Genomic DNA, 23,719 nt, shown 5'->3' with positions numbered 1-23,719 from the left:
TTCGGGAAAATTTGGGAAGAAAGGGGAATGGTGAATAGTAAAGGCAAAGGGCAAGTCATTCCACTTTGCTAACACAGGTGTTAGAGAATTTGTTGCTACCAGAGGCAATTGCTGTCATATATGTTAACAGGCATCAACAGCCACACTTTTGAAACTAAAGGAAATAGACTGGCAGATGAGGAGGCACGGAGAACTGGGGATAAGATATCTGACCAAGGTGATCCAATATTAGTCTTAATCCCTTCTTTCCCTCCAAGTCTACCCCCCACCTTTTCTAAGGAAGAAGAAGACAAGGTCCAAGAGTTGAGGGCCCAGAAGGGAAGCCAAGGGAACTGGTTCCTCCCCAATGGTTGGGAGGTATTAAACAAGGCAAGTATGAGGCAGGTGTTAACAACACTTCCACCAAGGCAGTCATTGGGATGTACAGAATCTGTGTGATGTGGCTCTAACTTGGTTTGTATCTCCTGGTCTTTATACCCTGGTGAGGCAAATAGTGGAGGGATGCCTTGTGTATCGAAGGACAAATAAGTCAGCCCATTGCCGACCTCCCACAGGAGGAAGACCTCCAGGAATTAGACCTTTCCAAAGCATCCAAGCTGACTTTACCGAGCTGCCCCCAGTTGGCCGCCTCAAGTACTTGCTGGTCATGGTTGACCACCTGACTTCATGGGTAGAGGCATTCCCCACAACCTAAGCGACGGCTCCAGCTGTCGGCAAGATTCTTGTAGAACAGATTCTTCCTAGATATGGGCTAGTGGAACGGATAGTCTCAGATCAGGGAACTCATTTCACCTCCACGGTTCTCCAGTTTTTGGTACAAGCCTTGGATATTAACTGGGAGTTTCCTACTCCCTGGCACCCTCCTTCCTCTGGCAAAGTAGAAAGAATGAACCAAGAAATTAAAAGACAGCTCACTAAACCAACTTTAGACACTCAACTACCTTGGACCCGATGTCTACCCCTAGCATTTCTTAGAATCAGAACAAAACCCCGGAGGGATATTGGATTATCCCCATATGAGCTTCTTTTTGGACATCCATATCCTGGGGGAAGTAGTAAAGAAGAAAATTGGGACCCTATATTCAATTGTAAGGATAGATTTTTAAGGAATTATGTACATTCTCTGGTGAAGCATTTAAATGTGTTACAGCATAAAGGACTGATCACCCAGATGCCACCTTTGGGGTTCCTGGTTCACAAATTCCAGCCTGGTGATTGGGTGTTGATCCGGACTTGGAAGGAAGAAAAGCTCACCCCATCTTGGGAAGGACCTTTCCAAATCCTGTTGACCTCGGACACAGTGGTTCAGACCGAAGAACGCAGCTGGACACACCACAAACACACACACACGAGTGAAGGGACCGGTAACCCCTCCTGCTGAATGGATAGTTGATTCCGCAGACCCAGGGGAATTGAAGTTCTGTCTTCCGCGAAAGCCGCCCACTGTTTGGATTCATTAGCCCTGAACCCCTACCCTTATCAATCAGAATTCTTATCCTCTTAAGTGTGTTAATTCCTTTTCTACTTGTAACCATATTATTGATTGGAATCTTTGCTTGTGCTTCTACTTCTTTACATAATCATTTCACTTGTAATCAGAGTATGACACCATAGGGATTTCCTTGATGCTATTTTTGATCTGCTCTGTAACCCCAGCACAACTTGCTCCTGCCTCCTGGGCAGAGAAATATTACTTGCTAGCTAAAGAAGGTAGAGTATATGGAAAATTAAATCTGTCTACATGCTGTTTGAAAATTGATGACAACGGTAAGGTGGTAAAGGAAATTACTACAGATATCAGGAAATTAGCTCATGTCCCTGTACAATTCTGGTCCTCACCATTTAATAGTTCTTGGTATTGGTTTGGAGGCAGTTGGTGGAAACAGGTCCTATGGTTCCTCCTGATAGTGGTGTTATATTATTAGTGTGTTATATTATTACCCGTTTGCCTTCCTTGAATGATACAGTTAATCACTCAGATAGTCCAGGATTCTCTTTCAAAATTAATTCAATTAGAAGTTAGAACAGAAGGGTCCCCAAGAATAATGATCTTAAGGAAACAGGGATGGGCCCCAGTAGAGCAAGAAGACAGAACCAGGCCAGAAGGATCAGAAGTAGAGGATGAAATGGTGGAGAGAATGTACCAAGCGTGGTGTGAGAGGTCTTCAGTGAACAAATGAGAGGAGGGATTGAGTGAGATATGGTGAAGACCTCTCATAAAATCGAAATCTATAGAATGTTGCAATACTTGGCTCTCTGCCCAGTTTTTCTATAAAAACAAGTTGTTGACCGTGAGATGTTCTAGGAATAAGAATAGAGACACAGCTTATGATCACATCTGCACGTTTACTCAAGGCGAGGGGCCCGAAAGGAGTAAGAATTGTGCAAGAATTCTCAGAAAGCTGAACTTGCAAAATAACCCGCATCTGCGTGTCCTGTACTTCATCACTGTCATTGGGGTAGATTATCGCGTTCCAGATTGTACCCTCAAGGCTTGTGATTTTGAGCCAAGAAGAAGGGGGTCAGGGAGGGGGAGTTGTGGTCAGGATCTATAAAAGAATCTGTCTCATCCGTGCTTAGCTCGCTCTGACATTGACAGAACACTTGGTGTGAGTCGCCCTTTCTCGCGAGATTATAATAAAACTCTTTTCTATTTTCTACCTTGAGAAGCCTCTCAGTTTAATTTGGATAAAATACACTCGCTGTCCCACACATGAGTCTTCATCCTTCTTGACCATATTGGAGCCCCTGACCAGCAGTATGTCTTCTCTCTAGGTTTTAGTGACACTGCTGTCTTGGTTTTCCTACCTTTCAGACCATTCCTCTCAGTCTTTTCCCGGATCTTCATCCGTGAGAGTACCCCAACACTTTGTCTTGGGCCCTCCTCTCTCCATATTCTATTTATGTAATTTTTTTTTTCTGTCAACAAAAATCCACTTCTCCATCCTAGATTCTCCCAAATGAGAAATAACAAAATCCTCATTACAGACTTGCGTAGTCAAGGAAAACAAATTTCCTAATTGGCTATCTTCCCCACCCCCACCCCCCAAAAAAAGTCTCATTCTACATTCCTCTCTGTCAAGAAATGGATAGCATGTTTCATTCTAAATCCTTTAGAATCATGGTTGATCACTACACTGATCAGAGTTCATAAATCTTTCAAAGTTACTTCTTTATTATACTGTCATTGTTTTCCTGGCTTTGTTCACTCTGCATCAGTTCATACAACTCTTCCCCAGCTTCTCTGAAATTATCTCCATCATTTCTCACAACACAACAGTATTCTACCACATACCAAGCATTCTCCATTTGATAGGTAGCCCTTCAGTTTCCAATTCTGTGCCACAACAAAAAGTTATAAATATTTTTATACAACCTTAAGAGTTTATTTTACTTAGGATTACTCATTCCCTTAATCTACTTTCCCTCTTATTCACTTTTCTGTTTCTCTGTTTAATGAAATGTATTTCTGTATCTTAACTCTGTGTGTCTGTATGTGTGTATGTAAATGTTCTTCTCTCCTTTGACCAATTCAGAGAGGTGGTATTATAATTAAATATTTAAATCTAGCCTCTTATGCTTACTACATAGGCTCTCATTCCCTTCACTTGCTTTTTTAAAAAATTATATTTTTGAATTTTGAGTTCCAAATTCTCTCCTTCCCTCCAGCCCCTTCCCTACCCATGGAGAAAATAAGCAATATGATATCAATTATACAAGACTTTCACTCATTTTTTTAAAAAATAGGTTATTTTATGGTATACTTGTATTCATATGAAATCTTTTTAAATTGTGACTGTGAAATTCTTTTCAAGATATTGAGAAATGAAATTGCATGTTTGAGTGATGGTATTTTCAAGTCTCAGCATTTACTATGATTCTCTATCCCAGTTTTTTTTTTTGTTTAAAAGCCTTAGTGTCTTCTCTTAGAGAAAGTTTCTCCTTTTCTTATTAATGCATCTTAACAGGTAAATTTGTTTTAGAAGTGAGAAACTGAACTTTTGTGTATCCTATTGCTTTCATTTAATTTTAAAACATTTTCATCCTATTGCTTTTCAAGAAAATCAGACTATATAAAACTTTGAATCTGCCATTTGTACATGGTCAAAGAACAGTTCTGCAAATGCGAATATTTTTGTGAAATATATAATATCATAACCTTTAAGGCCTACATAAATACTAACTTATTTTTATTACAACTAGTTCACTTCATTACTCATATTCTTTGGCATATTAGTTACCAAAATATTCAATAATCATTATTTATAGATAATAGTTAAGAAAATCACTTAAATATAAAAAAGCATAACATTGGTATAGAAAGGTTGAGTCTATCTTGGAATATTGGGCATGGAAAGGTTCACTGGAAAACTGATTGCAGAAATAGGAGTGTTCAGCCTGAAGAAGAGGGGACTTGTGGAGGATATAACAGTCCTTAAATTTTGGAAAGACTGTCCTATGGAATATGACTTGTTCTACTCGACACCAGGCAACACTAGGGAGCAATCAGGGGAAATTGCGTGAATTTTATTTGAAAGGAAAATTTAGAACAATTAGAGCTATCTAAATGTGGAATGGGATGTTTCATGAGGTAATACATTCTCTTTCCCTAGAGATCTTTGAGCAAACGTTGAAAAATCAGGTAGACTGTCGAAAGGATTCTTTTTTTGTTTTTGTTTTGTTTTGTTCTGGCTAGGCAATGGGGTTAAGTGACTCGCCCAGGGTCACACAGCTAATAGCTGTTATGTGTCTGAGGCTGGATTCGAACTCAGGTCCTCCTCACTCCAGGGCCAGTGCTCTGTCCACTGCGCCACCTAGCTGCCTCTGTTGAAAGGATTCTTATTCAGATACATGTTGGACTGGATGGCTTTTGACATCTCTTCCATCTCTGAGACTCTGAAAAGCTTTGTATTTGGACCCATGGATTGGGTTTAAGTTTAAAAGGATCATTCAGAAGGTGAGATTAGGCTGTTTCCAAGGTGCGTCTTCTGCCAGGGAGACAGAACATCTAATAATTGTTGATAGGAACAGATTATAAAGAATGCTAAAGAACATCAGTAGGATGGAAATTAGGCAGAAGTCCATGTTTTTGCCAGTGGCGACACCCTCCGGACAAACAGAGGCCTGAGAAAGACCTTAACTTAGAAAGGTCAAGATCATACCCTGCATTCTGGGCCATCACCAGTTACCTTGATTTCTGTCTTGCCAGTGGACTCCCATGACTCTAGAGTGATACTTGACCCCTCTGCCTCGCTTAAGTCCAGTTCGTATGCAAGTCAAGATGTCACCCGTGTGCTCTCTGAAGGCAGTGGACAAACAACAGTTGTGTTTGGATAAACTTCTTTTTTCACACCCCAGTTGGGTGAGATACTTTTCCCTCACCTTCCTCACCCTTGCTGGGTGTAGTGTATTCCTCTTCCCCTTCCTTTTGGTGTTTCTTTTAAGATCATCAAAACATAATGGAGCTACTGCCAGTCTTCTAACTATGCTCCCTCTCTGAGCCCCCAGATGACAGAGTTCAGAGGGAACATGTCTCTTCTTCCCATATGAGAATGTACACAGTTTATCATCCTTGTTCAGTCCTTTGTCATTGTTCATTTGTTTACCTTTGTTTCTCTTGTCTTCTGTTTGCACTTCAAAATACCTTTGCAGCTCTGGTATTTTCATTAGAAATGCTTGAAAGTCCTCTATTTCATGAAAGGTCTATTTTTTTATTTATTTATTTTTTTTTACCCCATAGAGATTATACTAAAGTTGTGCTGGGTAACATTCTTGGCTATAAATCCATATTCTTTCATATTCCAAGAACTCTGCTATTTTATGGAGATGGCTGTTAAATCCAGTGAATCTTGATTGTGGCTCCTCAGTATTTCAATTCTTTCTTTCTGGCTGCTAGCAGTAATTTTTTCTTTCACCTGGAAGTTCCAGATTTTACTATAATAGTTCTGGGAGTTGTCAATGAGCTTTTTTTTTCAGGAGGTGACTGGTTAATTCTATCCACTTTGCTCTCTGGTTTGAAGAGATCTGGGAAGTTTTAAGATTTCTTGAAATTTGATGTCTAAGTTTATTTTTTTTTAGGGGTGGGATAGAGGGGTACAGCATTCAGGTAGTCAAGGATTCTTAAAATCTTTTCTCTTCAATCTGTTTTCCAGTTGTGTTTTTGAGGGGTTTTTTTTTGCTGTGAAAAAATTTTCTCCTATCTTCTTTTCAATAATTTCACTTGATTTTCTTATTTTATTTGGTCCATTTTCAGGGAGTTTGTGGCTTTGGGTAGGTTTTCCATATCTTGTGCCGTACTATTAATTCCCTTTCCATTTCTTTCATAGTTCTCATTCCTTTCTCAATTTTTTTTTTCCTGTAGTGTTCTTAGAACTAAAGAAACAAACAAAAAAACCAAAGAACTCGTGCTTCATCTCTTCCATGAATTCTAGGTGAATTTGTGCCCAAGCTATGTTTTTGAGTCTTTGCTTGTCAGTGTATTGGAGTCATTCTCTCTCTCTCTCTCTTTTTTATCATGGCTTCCCCAGGCAGCCCAATAATTTTAAAATTATCTCTCCTGGATCCACTTTCCAGGTCAGTTGTTTTTCTAATGAGATGTTTCAAATTGCCTATTTTTTTTCATTCTTTTGGTTTTGTTTTATAATTTCTTGATTTCTGACAGCCATTAGCTTCCATTTGCTCCATTCTAATTTTTAAGGAACTTCAGTGAGTTTTTGGACCTTCTTTTCCATCTGACTAATTCTACTTTTTAAGGCATTCTTCTCCTCATTGGCTTTTTGGACCTCTTTTGCCATTTGGTCTAGTATATTTTTTAAGGTGTTATTTTTTTCAGTATTTTTTGGGTTTCCTTTAGCAAGCTGTTGACTCGTTTTTCATGATTTTCTTGCATCTCTCTCATTTCTCTTCCCAGTTGTTCCTCTGCTTCTCTTACTTGATTTTCAAAATCCTTTCTGAGCTCTTCCATGGCCTGAGACCAATTCATGTTTTTCATGGAGGCTGATTTTGTTTTCTTCTGATTGTTTTGATCTTCTTTGTCACCAAAGTAAGTTTCTGTGATCTGAGTTTTTTCCCACTGTTTGCTCATCTTCCCAGCCAATTATTTGACTTTTTTAACTCTTTGCTCTGCTGTGGAGGGTGTACTGTCCCAAGCTTCAGGGGGGTTTGTGCAGGTGTTTTCAGAGATGCTTCCAAGTTTTCAGTTCTTCCAAAGTGGTATGATCTAAGGAGAGGTGTTTACTCCTCTCCTGGCCTGTGCTCTGGTCTGTGAGTAATCATAAGCATTCTTTTCTGCCCTGGAACTGTGAGGAGGGCTCCCTCTCCACTGCTGCTCCAAGTTCTGCTACACCAGTGCTCCTCCTCACCCTAAGACTGCGACCCAGATCCAAGTATGGGCAAAACAACAGAATCCTGCCTCAGTTCCAGCAAAGAGACCCCTGTAATCTTCTGATCAGTTGTTCGATCCCCTTACCGTCTGTGGGCTGAGAGCTCTAGAAGCAGGCACTGCTATCCCTACTGCCCCTGGGGCTGCACCGTGTTTCCTCTCACCCCACGTCCAACAGACCTTTGCCACTGATCTTCTAAGTTGTATTTTGTGTTTGTGGGTTGAGAAGTCTGGAAACTGCCACAGATGCCCATAATTCAGTCCCCGAAGGCCTGCTCCGGGTTTGCTGGGGCCCTGTCTTTGCTGGTGCGACCCACACTATAGTGCACTCCTCTCCCACTCTGGTGCAATAGACCTTTCCCAGAGAGGTTGTCTTGGGCTGGAAATTTGTTTCACTCTGTCTTTTTGTGGGTTCTACTGCTCTAGAGTTTGTTTAGAGTCATTTTTTACAGGTATTTGGAGGGGTTTGGGGGAGAGCTCAAGCAAGTGCCTGCTTTTATTCCACCATCTTGGCTCCACCCCATGGAGTTGTTCTCTTCTATTTGTGTACCAAGCATCCTTCTCATTATAACAGCTTTTTATGGCTGGATTTTTCTTCTGTTGTTCATTCTTCCAGCATACGAACTTCATACTTTTTATTAAGGCCAGGCTCTGCACACTTCTATAGGAAATGTCTGGGCTGGACCTGCTGCTACTTTCTTTTCTTTTATTTTTATTAGGCAACTGGGGTTAAGTGACTTGCCCAGGGTCACACAGCTTGTACGTATCAAGTGTTCAGTCTGAGGCTAGCTTTGAACTCAGGTCCTTCTGACTTCAGGGCCGGTGCCATTGCACCACCTAGCTTCCCCCTGCTGCTACTTTTCTCGGAGTGTGTTATTCCAGGATCTCAGGGAAAGCTCAGGCTGGGGACCCACAAGCTTTTAGTGCTTACCAGTGTGGTCTGATCCAGGGCAAAGTTTGATTTTTGCCCCCTGCTCAGAGATCAGCAAGTTTATGGCTTGGTTTGGAATCTGAGCACCAGGCCTGTGGGCTTGTCCCATCTGGAGTCTCAGTAGATTGCTGCTGGACTAGCCACTTATCAGCCAGATGGAAAGTGTTGCTGTTTCAGAGTGACAGACTGTAAGCTTCCTTTTGGTGTGAGATTCCTTTCCTAGTAATTCCTCTATAGGATTCAGACTGAGCTAGAAGCTGGAACTTGAATTTTAGGAGAGGATCCAATCCACATAGCTGCTACCTGCTTCTGACTCTGTTCCTTGCTCAGTACACATAAGGAACCATGACCACTCCTCACCCTGGAATGTCATTCCTTCATTAAAATCCCCTCTTCAGACTGTACTTGATCTATTATCTAGAACTGGGTAGGGAGTAGAGTTTCCAGTCGGCCTCTCAGCCCCTCTCTGCTGGATTGTAGGACCTGTTCTTGCTACGGTGCACAGCCCATTCCTGTGTTGGGATACTCTGCTCTCCTGGCCAGACTTCATTCCCAGTGTCCACATACTTGTCTTTCCCTATGCAAACCTTGCTAATTTTGTTTTTTCATTTCCAAATCAGGGATTCAGTATGGTCCATTTTCTAGATCAGCCTGCTGTACTTCTTGCAACTCTGGCACCTGGACTCCTCTATACTCTTTCCTTTGATGATTTCATCAGCTTCTGTAGACTGAATTATCATCTCTAGATGTTTCTCATCTATTTGTCCAGTTCTTTACCTCCCTCACCTGACCTCCAGTCTCCTCTCCAACTATCTATTGGACATCTTGTAGGCATTTTAAAGTCAACCTATCCAAAACTGAAATTATTATCTTTTCCCCAAACTGCCCCCCCTTTTCTTAACTTTCCAATTATCATCAATGGTACCTCTATCCTCTCAAGTCACCCAAGATAGGAACTTAGGTATCATCGAATCAGCTGCCAAGTCCTGCCACTTCTATCTTCTTAACATATCTCATATATGCCCCCTTCTCTGACACTGCCAACATCCTGGTGCAATTCCTCATAACCTCACACCCAAACTACTGAAATAACTTGTTGGTAGGTCTCCTTGCTTTAAGACTCCCTACTCCAGTCCATCCTCCACTCTGCAGTAAAAACTGATATTCCTAAAGAGTGGTCTGACCATGTCAGTCTCCTTTCAACAAAATCCAGTGGCTCCCTACATCTCCAGAATAAAAAATAAAATCCTCTTTGGCATTCAAAGTCTTTCAGACTTTGGTCCCTTCTTACATCTTACTCCCCTCCTCCATGTACTCTGCAATCTAGTCACACTGGCCTCCCTGCATACAACTCCCCATCACCTAACTGAGCTGAATTTTACCCTGTACCTGGAATTCTCCCCTGCTTCATTTTCCACCTCTGGACTTCCTGGCTTCCTTCACATCTAATATCCCAACTTCTGCACAAAATCTTTCCCAGCCCTCCTTAAATCTCAGTGCCCTTCATCTGAGATTATCTGCAATTTATCCTCTACCTATCTTGCTTGTAAATTCTCCCCCATGAGACTGGGAGGTCCTTAAAAGAAAAGAACCGGTTTGTGGCTTTCTTTATATCCCCAGTGCTTAGCATAGTGCCTGGGACATAGAAGGTACTTAATGTTTCTCAGTTTGACTGTGTAATGTCTGAGTATGTGATGTATAAGCACTGAAAGGTAAACTTGGACCTGGCTATTTTGTTCCCTTTTTAAAAAATATACATATATATTTTATTTATTTATTTCATTATTTCATTAAATATATTCCAATTAAAAAAATTAACATTCATGTCTTAAAATTCTGAATTCCAAATTCTCTCTGTTCCACCCACCACTCCTCCACCCCTTGAGAAGGCAAGCAATATGATGTCAATTATACATGAAGTCATGCAGAATATTTCCATGTTAGCCATGTTGCAAAAGAAAACACGGAATGAAGTATGCTTCAGTCTGCACTTAGAGCTCATCAGTTCTCTCTCTGGAAATGGATAGTATTTTTCAACATGGGTCCTTTGGAACTGTCTTGGATCACTGTCTTGATCACAGTAGCTAAGTCTTTCACAGTTGATCATCCTTACAATATTGTAGTTACAGTGTACAATGTTTCTTGGTTCTGCTCACTTCACTTCACATCAGTTCATATAAGTCTTCTTAGATTTTTCTGAAACCATTCTGCTCATTATTCTATCACAATCATATACCACAACTTTTTCAGCCATTCCCCAATTAATGAGCATTCCCTCAGTTTCCAATTCTTTTTTGGACCTGGTTTTTAAGGAATTTAAATGCCAAACAGGAATTTGTATTTAATCTTATAGGTCACAGAAGTTTCTGAAGTGTGTTGAGTATGAGAATTATATAGTCAGACTTATGCTTTAGGAATATTATTTTGGCAGCTTTGTGGAGGACAGATTTCAGAGAGAAAAAGAGGTAATGAACTAGGTTAATGACCCTGTGAGTTAACCTGGTTCATTACCTCTCTTTCTCTGTAGAACTGGTAAGACTTGGCAAAGGCAACAAGAATAAGCCTGAAATTGTGAATTTGGGAAGTATACTAGTATCCTTTTTCTTTAAAGCCTCAATTTGCTTCTTTGTAACTTCCACCCATTATTCCTAATTCTGACTTCTAAAGTCAAAAAGAGTAAGTCTGATATATCCATCAGATACTTGAAAACACCTATTATGTCTCCTCCCCATACACATCTCAGTGGCCCCCTAAATTCTATTTTCTGGGCTCAATATCTCTAGTACCCATGATCTTAAGGCCCTTTTCACCATCCTTGTTGCCTTCTTCTCAAAGATGTGCCTTGAGAAAATATGGCTACCAGAAATGAACACTACCCTACATATGAGACCAGCGTACAGAAGGAATATCACCTTCCCAATGCTGGACATCATGCTAGACTAAAGTCACATCAGCTTTTTGATTTGGAATAGTATTTGTGATTATCTGTGGGCAAGGTGGAAGGCTACATTTGTTTATGATATCAATAAAAAGATACCTCCCACAATATTTTCCTCATAAGACATATTACCAATATTGTTGAAGGTACCACTAAGATTACAATGATCACTCATTTGGTAGTGCTGGAAGCTATGTTGTAAATATGGCCCATTCACAGATACAAATTCATTGTAGTGAAGAAATAGTGTAAGTTTCTTAGAAAGAAGTCAAATCCCACCAAGAACCATTTTCCAGTAAGATACCCCAACAAATGTCAGATCTGACAACAACAGCTGGCATTACGTTTTTTCCTTTTTAGGGGGAGGGAGCTAAGGGGGAGACAATCGGGGTTGACTTGCCTAGGGTCACATAGCTAGTGTCTTTTGAGACCAAATTTGAACTCAGGTCCTCCTGACTCCAGGGCTGGTGTTCTAGCCACTGAGCCACCTACTTGCCCCAGCTGGCATTCTATGGTGCCTACTATATGCCAGGCACTATAATATTTTGTGCTAAAGCACTTTACAGATATTACCCCATTTGATCCTCACAATACCACTGGGAGATAGGTGTTATTATTATCCCCATTTTACAATTGAGGAAACTGAGGCAACAAGTTAAGTAACTTGCCTGGAGCCACAAAGCTAGTAGGTGTCTGAGGCTGAATTTGGAATCGGGACTTCCTGGCTCCAATTGTACCAAACTAATTGGGGGGGGGGGGGGGGGGCAAGGAAGAACACAAATCATAGCCCAGATGAATAACCATTAGGTTGGCTATGAGATCTGAAACTGCTTCTCTTGAGGGTTTGGTTTTGGTTTTTCCTGCTCACTTACTACTGTATTCCTGAAGTTTCTGAGTAGCCTCACTGTGTAGATATCCTGTCTTAATAGACACTTAGAAGGCCAGATACAGAGGGTATATGGTATATGATACCCTTGGAAAACCAGCCATGAACTGATCCAATCTTTCACCCTCTTAACCAATTTCAGTTAGAAAGCTCAAAGTTAAGATAAGATCACTTCTAAAAGAGTGTCTCAAGTTAGCCATTATGTAGTTTATTAAAAGCTTTAAAAAAATTTGACCAGTTACAAGTTTGACAGAAAACCTTTTTATACAAAAAATATACTTTTAATCACTTTTTGATTAACAACCAGGTAATAACCAAATCTAATTTACTTGCTGCCTTTTTGGGGGGGGGGGGGAATGTTTTATGTATCATAAAAATTTTAATATCTTAATATGATCTACATGTATTCTATGCATACCTTATAAAAGTATCCTATACAAGTATTGAATTGTTCAAGAAAAAAATAAAATAAATAATAAATGATTTGAAAAAAATCCCACATTTTAATTGAGAAAAATATGGTTCTGAATTGTTTATATACATACATATGCTGTCCCATGTAATAGAAACAGCCATCTGTTAGAAATCCCACCAAAATGCAGCAACAGTATAATACTATAGCAATAGTTCCAATTTAACCAAAAAATGATGAATATTTAAGTTGGTAACATAACTAAAAATGCAATATTGCTAAAGAGATCACCCAGCAAAGTTAAGATGTTTCCTAAAATAGGCTGCCCAGAAAACTTCAAAAAATTAAACAGAAAGTCACACTCATTTTTCACAGGAAGACAATAATGAGTTTCATGATGTTTATTAAACATTTGATATAGTCAACCCTCTTATTTTCTGATACTTAAGCTTATCTGTCCATATTTTTACAAAAGAAAAAAAAAATAAAACACTTCTGTAAGTCAACATGATTGGCAATCTCTGCAGGAAAAAATCCTAGTATTGAAATTAAAATAGGACCAAAGTGAGGAAAACCTATATAACCACTATTATTGCTACCTTGTTTTAAAGAATGTTCAATTTCAAAGATAGGAAATCATCTAAAAGAAATCTAACAGCATTTACTAAAGATGGTTCACAAAGCAGGCACTAATCTCAGTCATAAATAGGTAGATTAAAGTAAAAATTCCCAAAGATTCTTTATGTAAGAAAGCTAAAGGAAAACTCTCCATTTAAATTGTGGCACAATCCTCATTTTAAGAAAAAAAAATATAATTTGAGGGACTGGAAAGATTGCACAAAGGTCTGAAGTGATCGGAAAAGCTCTTAGTGAAACCACTTAAGTCCCCAGCATCATCATAAAAAATATATGCAGACTTAATTATAAATACATTTATATTTGTAATACAATTTCTGGCTAAAGATCAACACCTTTCAGCATTTTTAAAAGTTGTGACAAAGTATCCACAGCATTTGTGGGAATATTTGAGTGCATAGAATATGTATTTTTTTCAGTAGGTATACATAGTACTCTAGTTTATTACCTTCTGTACCTTTAAAAAAGAAGAATATTGCCTACATCTTAAGAACTGTACAACAGAAATACTGAGAGAGTTGTTTCACAGAAAATATATTTTATGTACTACTGATTTCATGCATTTGTTCAACCACCTGTCCTAGAATTTCATCAACTACATCGATATCGTAATTTACTTGCTGTAGATCTAGATCGGGCATGATCGAAGCCAGCAGCTGGCCCACATTAATTCGAAGGGATCGAAGTTTGAGGCTGAAAACACAGATACAAAACATGTAAATACATAAATCTTACCAGAACTGGAGCGTAAGACTCAAGTGAAATATTAAAATGTACATTGTATATTTAATTATGCCAGAATCAAAAAATGAAATTTAAAACAAAAACTAAACTTTCATAGAGTTATAGTAAACAAAAGAGGAAAGGGAAAGCTTCATTTAAAAATTTGGAGGATCAAACGTAATGACAGTTACATTGCACAAATATAAGCACTTAGCAACTATAAGAAACAAGGTTCTCATGTTTGATTTTTGAACCACTAATAAAGAGAAAACAATATTGTAGGTCTAGAGAAAATCTTAACTTATACAAATTAAAGGGGTAGTTATTTGCATTACAAAGTGTTCCTTTCAATAAGATAACTTGTCGGAAAAACACTGAATTAGACACCTGAGTTCTAAGTCCTGCTCTGTCACTAAATATCTGTCTTTTTAATATCTCTAGGCCTCAGTTTCCTCATCTATGAGATGGAGATAGTCCAGATGATCTCTACGATCTTTTTCAGCTCTATACTTGTAACTGGCATTTGTGTACCACATTAAAGTTCACAGTATATGACAGATCTAGATTAGAGAGGAGGCATTTTACAGAGGAAGAAACTGAGGGCAGGGAAGTTAAGTACATTATCTCATTAAATTCTCACAACAATCCTGCTGCAAAGGTGGGACAAGAGAAATTACACTCTTCCTCTCTTTCTCAAGGTCCCACAGGTACCAACGGCAGGATCTCAATCAACATGCCCTGACTTCAGAGCCAATGTACTTTTAGTCACAAAAATCCTATTGCATGACAAAAGAATTATACTTTTTTTGTCTTGCAAAAAAAAATTCCTTTTTAAAAACTGAACAGTTTTAATAATGATTTCTTCTTAGTACTTCGTATGTTCAAATCTCTCTATAAGGAAAATTCTGTAATAATAATGCAACACATTTGGGTTGCTTCAAGAAAAGTATAAACCTTAAAGTACTACATAAATGTGAGTTATTGTCATTAAAAATATAGATAGATGTGGTTATGAGAAAATTATGAAAATTAGAATATTTTGAGTAATGTTTAAAGATTTTAACTAAAATCTCCTACTAAAGTACTACTATAATGCCTCACATAATCAGTTTCAGAATTTTAACATAGCAAGCCATCAACCCATGCATGAAAAAGAATTCTTTCTACAATATACTCCACAAGTGGTCATTGTAGCATGGGCTAACCCCAATTCTCAAGCTTGAGCTGGTTCACTCCAAACTGACAGTGAATATAGGCCTAGTTACTGATGGACTGATTACATGTCTCTTCTCCAAGGACTAACCTAAAATTCGGAGACTCATTACTAGTTTGGTAGTAGTAATGATTCATTTTGGCAAGAGACACTCTATCACTTACTAAGTTACAGAGTACCTCACAATGGTAAGATTCCAGATATCTGCATTCTTGACCATCTTAAAAATTTCATGTCTTTCCTCCACCTACTTTTTTTCCCTCCCTTTTTTCATTATCATGTCCCTATGATCTCAATTCTTTTATATTACACTTTCCAGAAATAGCAAACAAGCCAAATTCTCACCAAGACCATATTCTTCATTACATTCTGCACCTTTTGGCTGGGATGGCAAAATTTTTAAGTACATAAAATATTTGTATTATACTTTTTCCCTGATGCCCTTTGTGGATTTTCTCAAACTTCAGCAAGCCTATCAACAAAGGAGGGAGCTACACATGATCTTGATCACGAATTCTCAACTTTTTTTGTGCCATGGACAGTCAGGTGAATCTATGGATCTCTTCTAAGAATATTTTTAAAATCATGGAATAATAAGAGAAATCAATTATACTATACCAGTTATCAAAATATTTTTAAAAACAAGATCAGAGAACTCTTTCTTCAATTCAACTAATATTTCTTAAGTGCCAATGTACAGCACCATTCTAGGAACATAATCAGTGTTTAATGCATCCTTTACCAGTGTATATATGTGTCCAGTATTCTATTCCTCAAGGCCTTGCTATAATACATTTACTAAACTCATGTTCTGTGCAAAAGGATAACAGTTTGAAGTGCTACCGTCCCAAAATAAAGTCTGTTCATTTTAAGCAGAGCCTTATCCATGTGCCTTAAACCATAAGGCAGATTAATGTGGGAAAATTAGATATCATGGCAGGCTGGGGTAGCAAGAGAGAAGGTTCCTTTTAGGTCCTAAAATTATTACACAGATTGGCAACTGCGCTGGCATAACCATAGTTGGGATCAAATCCCACAAAAGAATGCCAGAACCCATTTGCAGTCCTTTTGAATCAGAGTAATGTTACATCCATTAATTGTCATACTCGTCTAGTGGAAGACAGCCTTCCAAATAACTACTTGCTCAAAGGGAATTAAAAACCTCTCTCTGCTAAGCAGTCACTGTGCATTTTTACTCAAATACCTGTGTATTTCCTGGAAGGAGAGGGGACTAGGAAGGGAACAATAAGAAGGAAACAAAGAAACAAGAAGATAGGAATAGAAAGTGGCCTAGGAAAAATTAGAGAGGAGTCCAAGAAGCTACTTAAGAATTTTAAAAGAAATACTTTTCTCAATCTATGGTGGAAAAGTTTTAAGTATACTCCATGTTCTTTGAAATAAGAATTTAAAATTATTAATAAAATAATGAAAAATACCCACCAAAATAATTCAAAAAAATAAAATAAACATCAGGAATACAGCCTTCAAGGCCTAATATATCCCACCTCCAGAAAGCTTTCCCTGTTATGAATGATCAATAATCTCATCAATCTCTCAATTAAGTTATAAATTTTCTTTTATCATTCTCTAAATTACTTGGTTTTGCCTCCTAAATGAGATTCAAAGCAACTTGGGAAAAGGGAGAGTTTAAACATTCTTATTCTGTAGCCTCTGCAGTCTATAATGCAGAATACTGAGCATACAAAAATTCAACAGCTCCTGAATGACAGAGAAAAATCACTGGAGTATAGATTTAGAGCTGGAAGGAAACTGAAAGATGATATCTAGTCCAGGGCTGGGGAACCTGTGGCCTTGAGGCCTGATCTAGTCCAGCCCCCTATAAGCAAACTGAAGCCCAAAGAAGTGAAGTGATTGTCCAAGGCCACACTGGCAGTAAATTGGAGAAGCAGAATTTGAACCCAAGTCTTAGGATTCCAAATCCAATGACCTTTTTAGTTTAAGCTTGATGGATCATTTGCTATCATAGCCGCAAAAATAAGACTTACAGACAACTAATAGTAAAGAGGTGCTCATTATTACCTTTCCCTATCAGAATAATTCATAGAAGCCTCAATGTTACTAGTTGTTGAATCATCTGATCTTGTCATTTGTGAAACCGTGGCTTTTAACTGTTCGACTTCAGTTTTGAGTTCTTCACATTGAAAGCCCATTTGTGTTTTTTCCATTTCTAATAATTCCACCTAACAGAAAAATAAAAGTAAATTAATTCTCTATTTCCGTAACTGAAAACACTACAAAGCACAAATATGACCAATTTTATAAAACCTCTGTGATCACAAAACACAAAAAAGTTTCAGAAAGTGGTTAAAAGGAGAGGAATAACCTTCTATAATAGTTCAATAAATACTTGATAAATTTAATGACTATTAAAAAAGCATAAGACAATCAATTGAAGGGAAAATTCATTAAAAACATGCACAATTTTCCTTAAGTCACATGGGAGAGAAGAGAAGGAGGGGAAGAACTACAAGGGAAAGATTAATGGGTATTATTAGTTTTTGTGCATCTTTGGCATAATAACACAATTGTTTTCTATAGAACACTTTAAGGTTTGCAAAATGCTTTACAAATATTATTTTATCCTTATAATAACTCTAGTAAGTAGGTGTTATTATTATCCCCAGATAAGGAAAGTGAGACAGACAGAAATTAAGTGATTTCCCCAGGATCGCACAGTTAAGATGTGCTTGAGGACAGATTTTAACTGTCATCCTAGATTTAGCACTTTATCCACTTACCACTTAGTTCCCCCAACATCCTATTTCATGTAGTAGATTTGAGTAAAAGTCCAATTTCATTGACTATTCACAAAGGCACTAATATATAAATACATTTTTTTTCTTAATTTTTAGGCAACTGGGGTTAAGTGACTTGCCCAGGGTCACACAGCTAGTAAATGTCTAGTGTTTGGTCTGAGTCCGGATTTGAACTCAGGTCCTCCCGACTCCAAGGCTGGTGCTCTATCTACTGTGCCACCTAGCTGCCCCTAAATACATATTTTTAGATCCATTTGCTAAATGTAATGATGAAGTAGTTTTGGTCTTTGTGTTATTTCATATTAAATCTAGAGTCAGAGTTAATGAGTAAGCATTATAAGACAAGCACTTCAGAAATATATTAATGAACATTTACCACTATATTAATAATTCTAAATTAGAAAAACATCTAGTACTTTAAATTGGTCATTATGCTCTAAATCTCAAATAACCCTATTTGGTTTTCTGTTCAGCTTATCCTATTGTTTTGTCTCTTCTTTAAGCTGATTATGTATCTTACCTCATTTTTATACTGGTCCCTTTCAACAATGCATTTGTCCAGTTGTCTGAAAACATCATCAAGTTGCACAGCCATTTCATCCACTTCAGTTTTATTCTCACTGCTTGAACATTTACTACATTCAGCTTTTAAATTTTGTAAAGTGTTACAGTGTTCTGTCAGCTTTTCTATCTCCTTGAAAGTCTGCTCAAATTGAAATGCCATCTGATCTGGACTTTCGGAATTTCCATTAACATTTTCAAGTAAAAATGCAACATCAGTTTCAGTTGATTGATGACAAGTTTCCTTTTTCACATATTTATCATTCATTTCAACTATCTTCATTTCTAATGTTTTCACTTTTTCCATTAACATTTCACATTGCCTTTTATAATTTTCTTTTTCTTCACTGACAAGCTGCAACTCATTTCTAAGTTCACCTAATTGATATCCAACATCACCTGCAGATTGATCAGCTGTATTCAGGACGTATTGCTTTGCTTTGGCTTCTGAGACGGCTTGCTGTGTACCATCTTGGCTGTCCATGTCATATTCAAGAGCTTCTTCCTTTTTAACTGCTAAATTTGGAACTTCAGTTTGTGTTGCAGCAGACTTCGGTTCACAGTCACATCCAGAATTGGATACTGAACCGAGCAGCGACCTATTCAGCTCACAAGGTTCTCTGTCAGCAATATTCTCAGACGGAATCTCACTTTGCTCTGTGTGAATCTGTTCAGTTTTTACTACTGTGACATCAGCCTCTACAGAAGGCTTGGGGGTACTGTTCTCTTCTAAGATAATCACATCATCATCATCATATTTTGTTATCTTTGCATTCGAAAGAGTTAAACTAGAAGGTCTCCGTTTTAAGCTGGAAAAGGATAAATTGTTCAGTTGTGTACGTGTGTTTTAAGACAAGTAGATAAGATATGGAAAGCTTGTGTCAATTAAACAACTTTATTTAATGAATATTCCATCACTCTAACTGGATAATCTAAAGGTTTCTGCAAAAAAAACTGCTTCAGGGATAATGAATTAATGTCACATTAAACAGCATTAGTCAAAAACTTAATGCAAATAAAGAATAATTCTCAGATACTAAAAAATGGAATTTTTTTTTTTTTAGTTAAGGCAGCATTTTTAAAGGAGCCAATTTCCACAAGTTCTTCCCCCGCCCTTTTTTTTCAATTTATGAGCCTTCTACTATATTTAGAAAAATACTACTTTCTGTGTCAAATAATTATTTTGTTCAAGTATGACAAAATGCAACAATAGTAAGAATTTAAACATGAAGTAAAGATTGAAAGGAATTTGGGGATTAAACAACTACACAACTAACTATATTTTAAAGAGCTGAAATCACAAAGCACTGGAGCTGGAAGGAACCCTTAAACATCAACTGGATTAATCCTTTCTTTTACCAACTGAAAAAATTGAGACCAAAACAGATTAAATAATTTCCCCCTAGTTTTCCACCATGGAACTAGATTGAATGAGTTTCAATTGGTAGCCTTTAATTAAAATGCTATAAAATGAGCTGGAGAAGGAAATGGCAAACCACTCCAGTATCTTTGCCAAGAAAACTCCCCAAAAAGGGAGTCACACAGAGTCAGACATGACTGAAAAGACTAAACAACAACAAAATGTTACACACATCCACATATGGTTTTGCCATTTCCTTCTCTATCTGCTCTACTTGTAGTCTCATTGTATCAGAAAAATGTGATTCTCTCCCCACCTCCCTCCCTTCACCCCCACCTTCAGCATGTTGGGTAGATTCCTTATGGCAAATTCATAGAAATTCATGAATTCACGAAAGTGGGCAGAATAAATGGATGTTCTATGATACGCATCATTAGAGAGTTAATCCACAATAACGGGATCACAGATCTGCTGAGTTAGCTTCTATTTCAAAGTTCATCCAAAAACCAATAGCCCCTTATTGCTTGTGGCATCAAGTTCAAGATCCTTAATGATTTAGTTTCAGTCCACTCAAACTGCATCGTGAGAACCCTTCCCCCTTATTGGGTTGGTCTATGCTTCTCCTTCCACACCACACCTCTTCTTATTTCCATGTCTTTGGCTCATGTTGTCATCAACAATCCTAAAGCACCTAGAATGACTTTTCTACCACTAACTATCCAAATCTTAGCCCATCAATGGAGGCTGGATTAAGTCCCACATTTTCCATTAAATCCTTCTACAGAATTCTAATTCACATTATTCTTCTCTGTTCTCAACTACTATAAAATCTGTACCACAAAATCATACTGTATTATTTTTTACTTATTTCCTGTTCTTAAATCCGTTATTCCTAAACAAGCTGCTAAACTACATGAACTGTTGTAAAGTACTTTTATTCCCTACACTATACAGCACATTAAAAAAGACTGAATGTATGTATAAATGCTGAAAAATCAGTCAGTACATATACACACAATATCATATCAAATACCATAATTGATACTAATTTAAGTTCTGTGGTCTAATTTTATTGAAGAGGAAAGAAAACTTTTAGAAATTAAATAAATACTATGTAATTTGTGCTCATTTTAAGATTTTACACAAATACCACTAAATATAACTAGAACTATATTGTTCCCCAAAGTAGCAATGAAAGGTTATTCTCATAACTCAAGAGGAAAACATAACCTACTAAAAACTAACCTGTTGTTGTCAAGATCCAATTGAGATGACAAATGCGATCTTGGAATACTTTCCTTCACTGGGGTGGTGAAGTCTTTACTTGAAGGGACAGGGTGGCTTTTCATAAATAAATGTTCATTACAAGGCTGCAAAAAGATTAGAATTGTCTTAGGAAGTGTACCAGGTTACTATGTTACCACAATATAAAACTTTTTTAAAAAAAGGAATGTATTGGTTTTACATTTTTTAAAAAGTCACAAAACTATACATTAAAACCAAAGTTGCACATATTTCTCTATATATTCCAAACTGGATTTAGTTACCTGAGGGTTTAACTCCAGTCGTTTCATCTTGATTTTTTCTTTATCTCTTAATAGTGGAAGGAAAATGAACAAAAATTAAAAATCTAAATGAAATGATCCAGCAATAGTATGCTCTAACAATATATTTTGCTATCTCATCTAGTAGCACACATGATGACCAGTTGGGCACCAAAAAAAAAAAAGAATAATCAAAGCTTATCTAACCTCAGTTCCTTCCTAGAAATAGTCATATCTACCAGTTTAACAGCATAAGATAAATTATAGTAAAGACTCTGTAACTAGGATTACACAGATTTGGAATCTGAATTTCCTCAAGACTGGCTAATTTCTAGGGACTATACCTAACAAAAGCTGACCAGAAGGTATTGTCAAGTGCTTCAAAAATCTAATTAAAAAGGCTTTACACTAAAAAAGGACAGGGGAAGGAAAAAATGGTTTTGTTTATTTCACAAGTTAGAAAGAATACAATAAAGGAAAAAGAAATGATAGCCTTCTGGGTTAAAGAGAGTAATTTCAAAGGAGATAAAATCCAAGAAAGGAGCCAGTAATTAAACCTATAGCCTCAGATGACTATACGCAAATGCCCAAAGTCTGGGCAACAGGTAAAAGGAACCTAGAGGTTCTAACAAGAAGGAAAAGTTGACCTCATAGATAAATAATAAGATTTTGGTGGAATGAAAACCATTATGAGAATATGGCTCTGAAATAAGTTATGTCTTATTCAAAGATACAAGTAGGAGAAATGAAAAATAAGTCACATTGTATATTAAGGTATTTCCTTTATTAATTTGAGAAAACCCAATAAGAAGAGGAGGAAAAGCATTTGAGTGAAGATCAATGGAAGGAGAAAAAGAAGTAATTTTTTCAGCTGAAAAAAAACATAAGCTTGGCACAGAGGCATGATATTTCAATGCTAGAATATATAAACATCTGCAGATAATAACTTCATGCTTTTAAAAGTAGAAGAATTGATAACAGAAAATTTTACACTGAAGAGGATTCTCACCAAGAGGGAAGAACATTGGGAGAAGTGACCACTACCTTCTACAGTCTGTGATAGCCTGGCCTAGTCTAATATGTACTTTAGATTTCATGAGAGAAAATTTCAAAAGGTCCCATATTAAAATTCTATAGAGGTCAACCCTGTAGGGGTAGGAATTCTAATTACATTTTAATGAAATTTTAAAATCAATGGAAAGAATTCCAATGCAAATGAAAAAGTTGTCTAAGAGTCCAATGTGGCTGCACATGGAAATCACAAACCAATTCAAATTTTAAAAATATATGTAAAGACGATGAAAAAGGCAGGTCAGAGAGGATGAGTATAAAAGCATACCAGCCTTTAAAAATAGTACCAGGGATGCTAAAGCTTAGGATGAAGGAGCTAAGGCTGTCAAAGCAAGCTAAGAACAAAAGAAAAGTTTGTTTATTAAACTATACTAATGGAAAAAAGAAGGATGATAAAAGGGATAAGACCACACAGGGTAGAGTGGATGCTATGATGATAACTGACAACAGAGAAGTGACAGACACGCTCCCAGGTCTCTCATACATGTTTCATCAGTTGCCAAATCTAGCTTCAACATCTCTTGCATGTAACTCCTCACATAAGCATCATGTCTCACATAGATTATTTCAATAGCCTCCTAACTGGTCTCTCTGCCTCAAGTCACTCACTACTCCAGCCCATCCTATGTAATGCTGCCCGAGTAATATTCCTTAAGTACAAGTCTAACTATATGACTCCTCTATTTCTTCAGTAGCTTTCTATTGCTTTATTATGAAATATAAACGTCTCTCTTCAGCTCTTAAAGCCGTTCATAACCTGATACCAGACTATCTTTCCAGCCTCATTGGCCTCTCTCTGGGATCCAGTCTTCTCTTGATTCCTCCTATACAACACTACAGCTCCCATTTCTATGCCTTTGTTCTAGACACCCCACATACCTAAATATGAACTATCTCTTTACCTCTATTTGATTTCATCCTTCTCTTTCAAGATGCTGCTCAAGCACTACCTTCTACAAAAAGCCTTTCCTAATCTCACCAAACTGCTAGTGTGCTACTTTCCTTGTATTTAAATACTTTATATCTATTAGTACTTATTCTCTTTATATCTTCACATATACTTGTTTTCTCCAATGTAAAATCCTTGTGAGAAAGGCTGGTATCATCAAGTAGTATTTATATATCCAGTGCATAATGCAATGCCAGGCACTTGGCAAAGGTCTTATGTTTGTTGAATGATTGACATTATTTACAGAGATTTCAGCACAGCATATGGGAAAATCTTTCATGTTGTTTTTATTTTTTTTTTTTAGGCAATTGGGGTTAAGTGACTTGCCCAAGGTCAC

General features: G+C 37.4%; 1 protein-coding gene across 1 annotated transcript; it reads right to left on the bottom strand.

Moving 5' to 3' along the window:
• Positions 1-12,323: 12,323 nt before the first annotated feature.
• On the bottom strand, positions 12,324-21,411 carry LOC114034145 (MORC family CW-type zinc finger protein 3-like; the record flags this gene model as incomplete). Its single annotated transcript, XM_027849749.1, has 5 exons — positions 12,324-13,877; positions 17,161-17,321; positions 18,418-19,267; positions 21,064-21,188; positions 21,366-21,411. Coding segments are annotated over 5 exons (1,336 nt in total), but the record flags the coding sequence as incomplete, so codon positions are not given.
• Positions 21,412-23,719: the final 2,308 nt, after the last annotated feature.

This window comes from Vombatus ursinus, unplaced genomic scaffold (assembly GCF_900497805.2).
Source record: "Vombatus ursinus unplaced genomic scaffold, bare-nosed wombat genome assembly UNPS02008256.1, whole genome shotgun sequence".
NCBI lineage: Eukaryota > Metazoa > Chordata > Mammalia > Diprotodontia > Vombatidae > Vombatus > Vombatus ursinus.
This window is presented reverse-complemented; position numbering and strand designations above follow the sequence as displayed.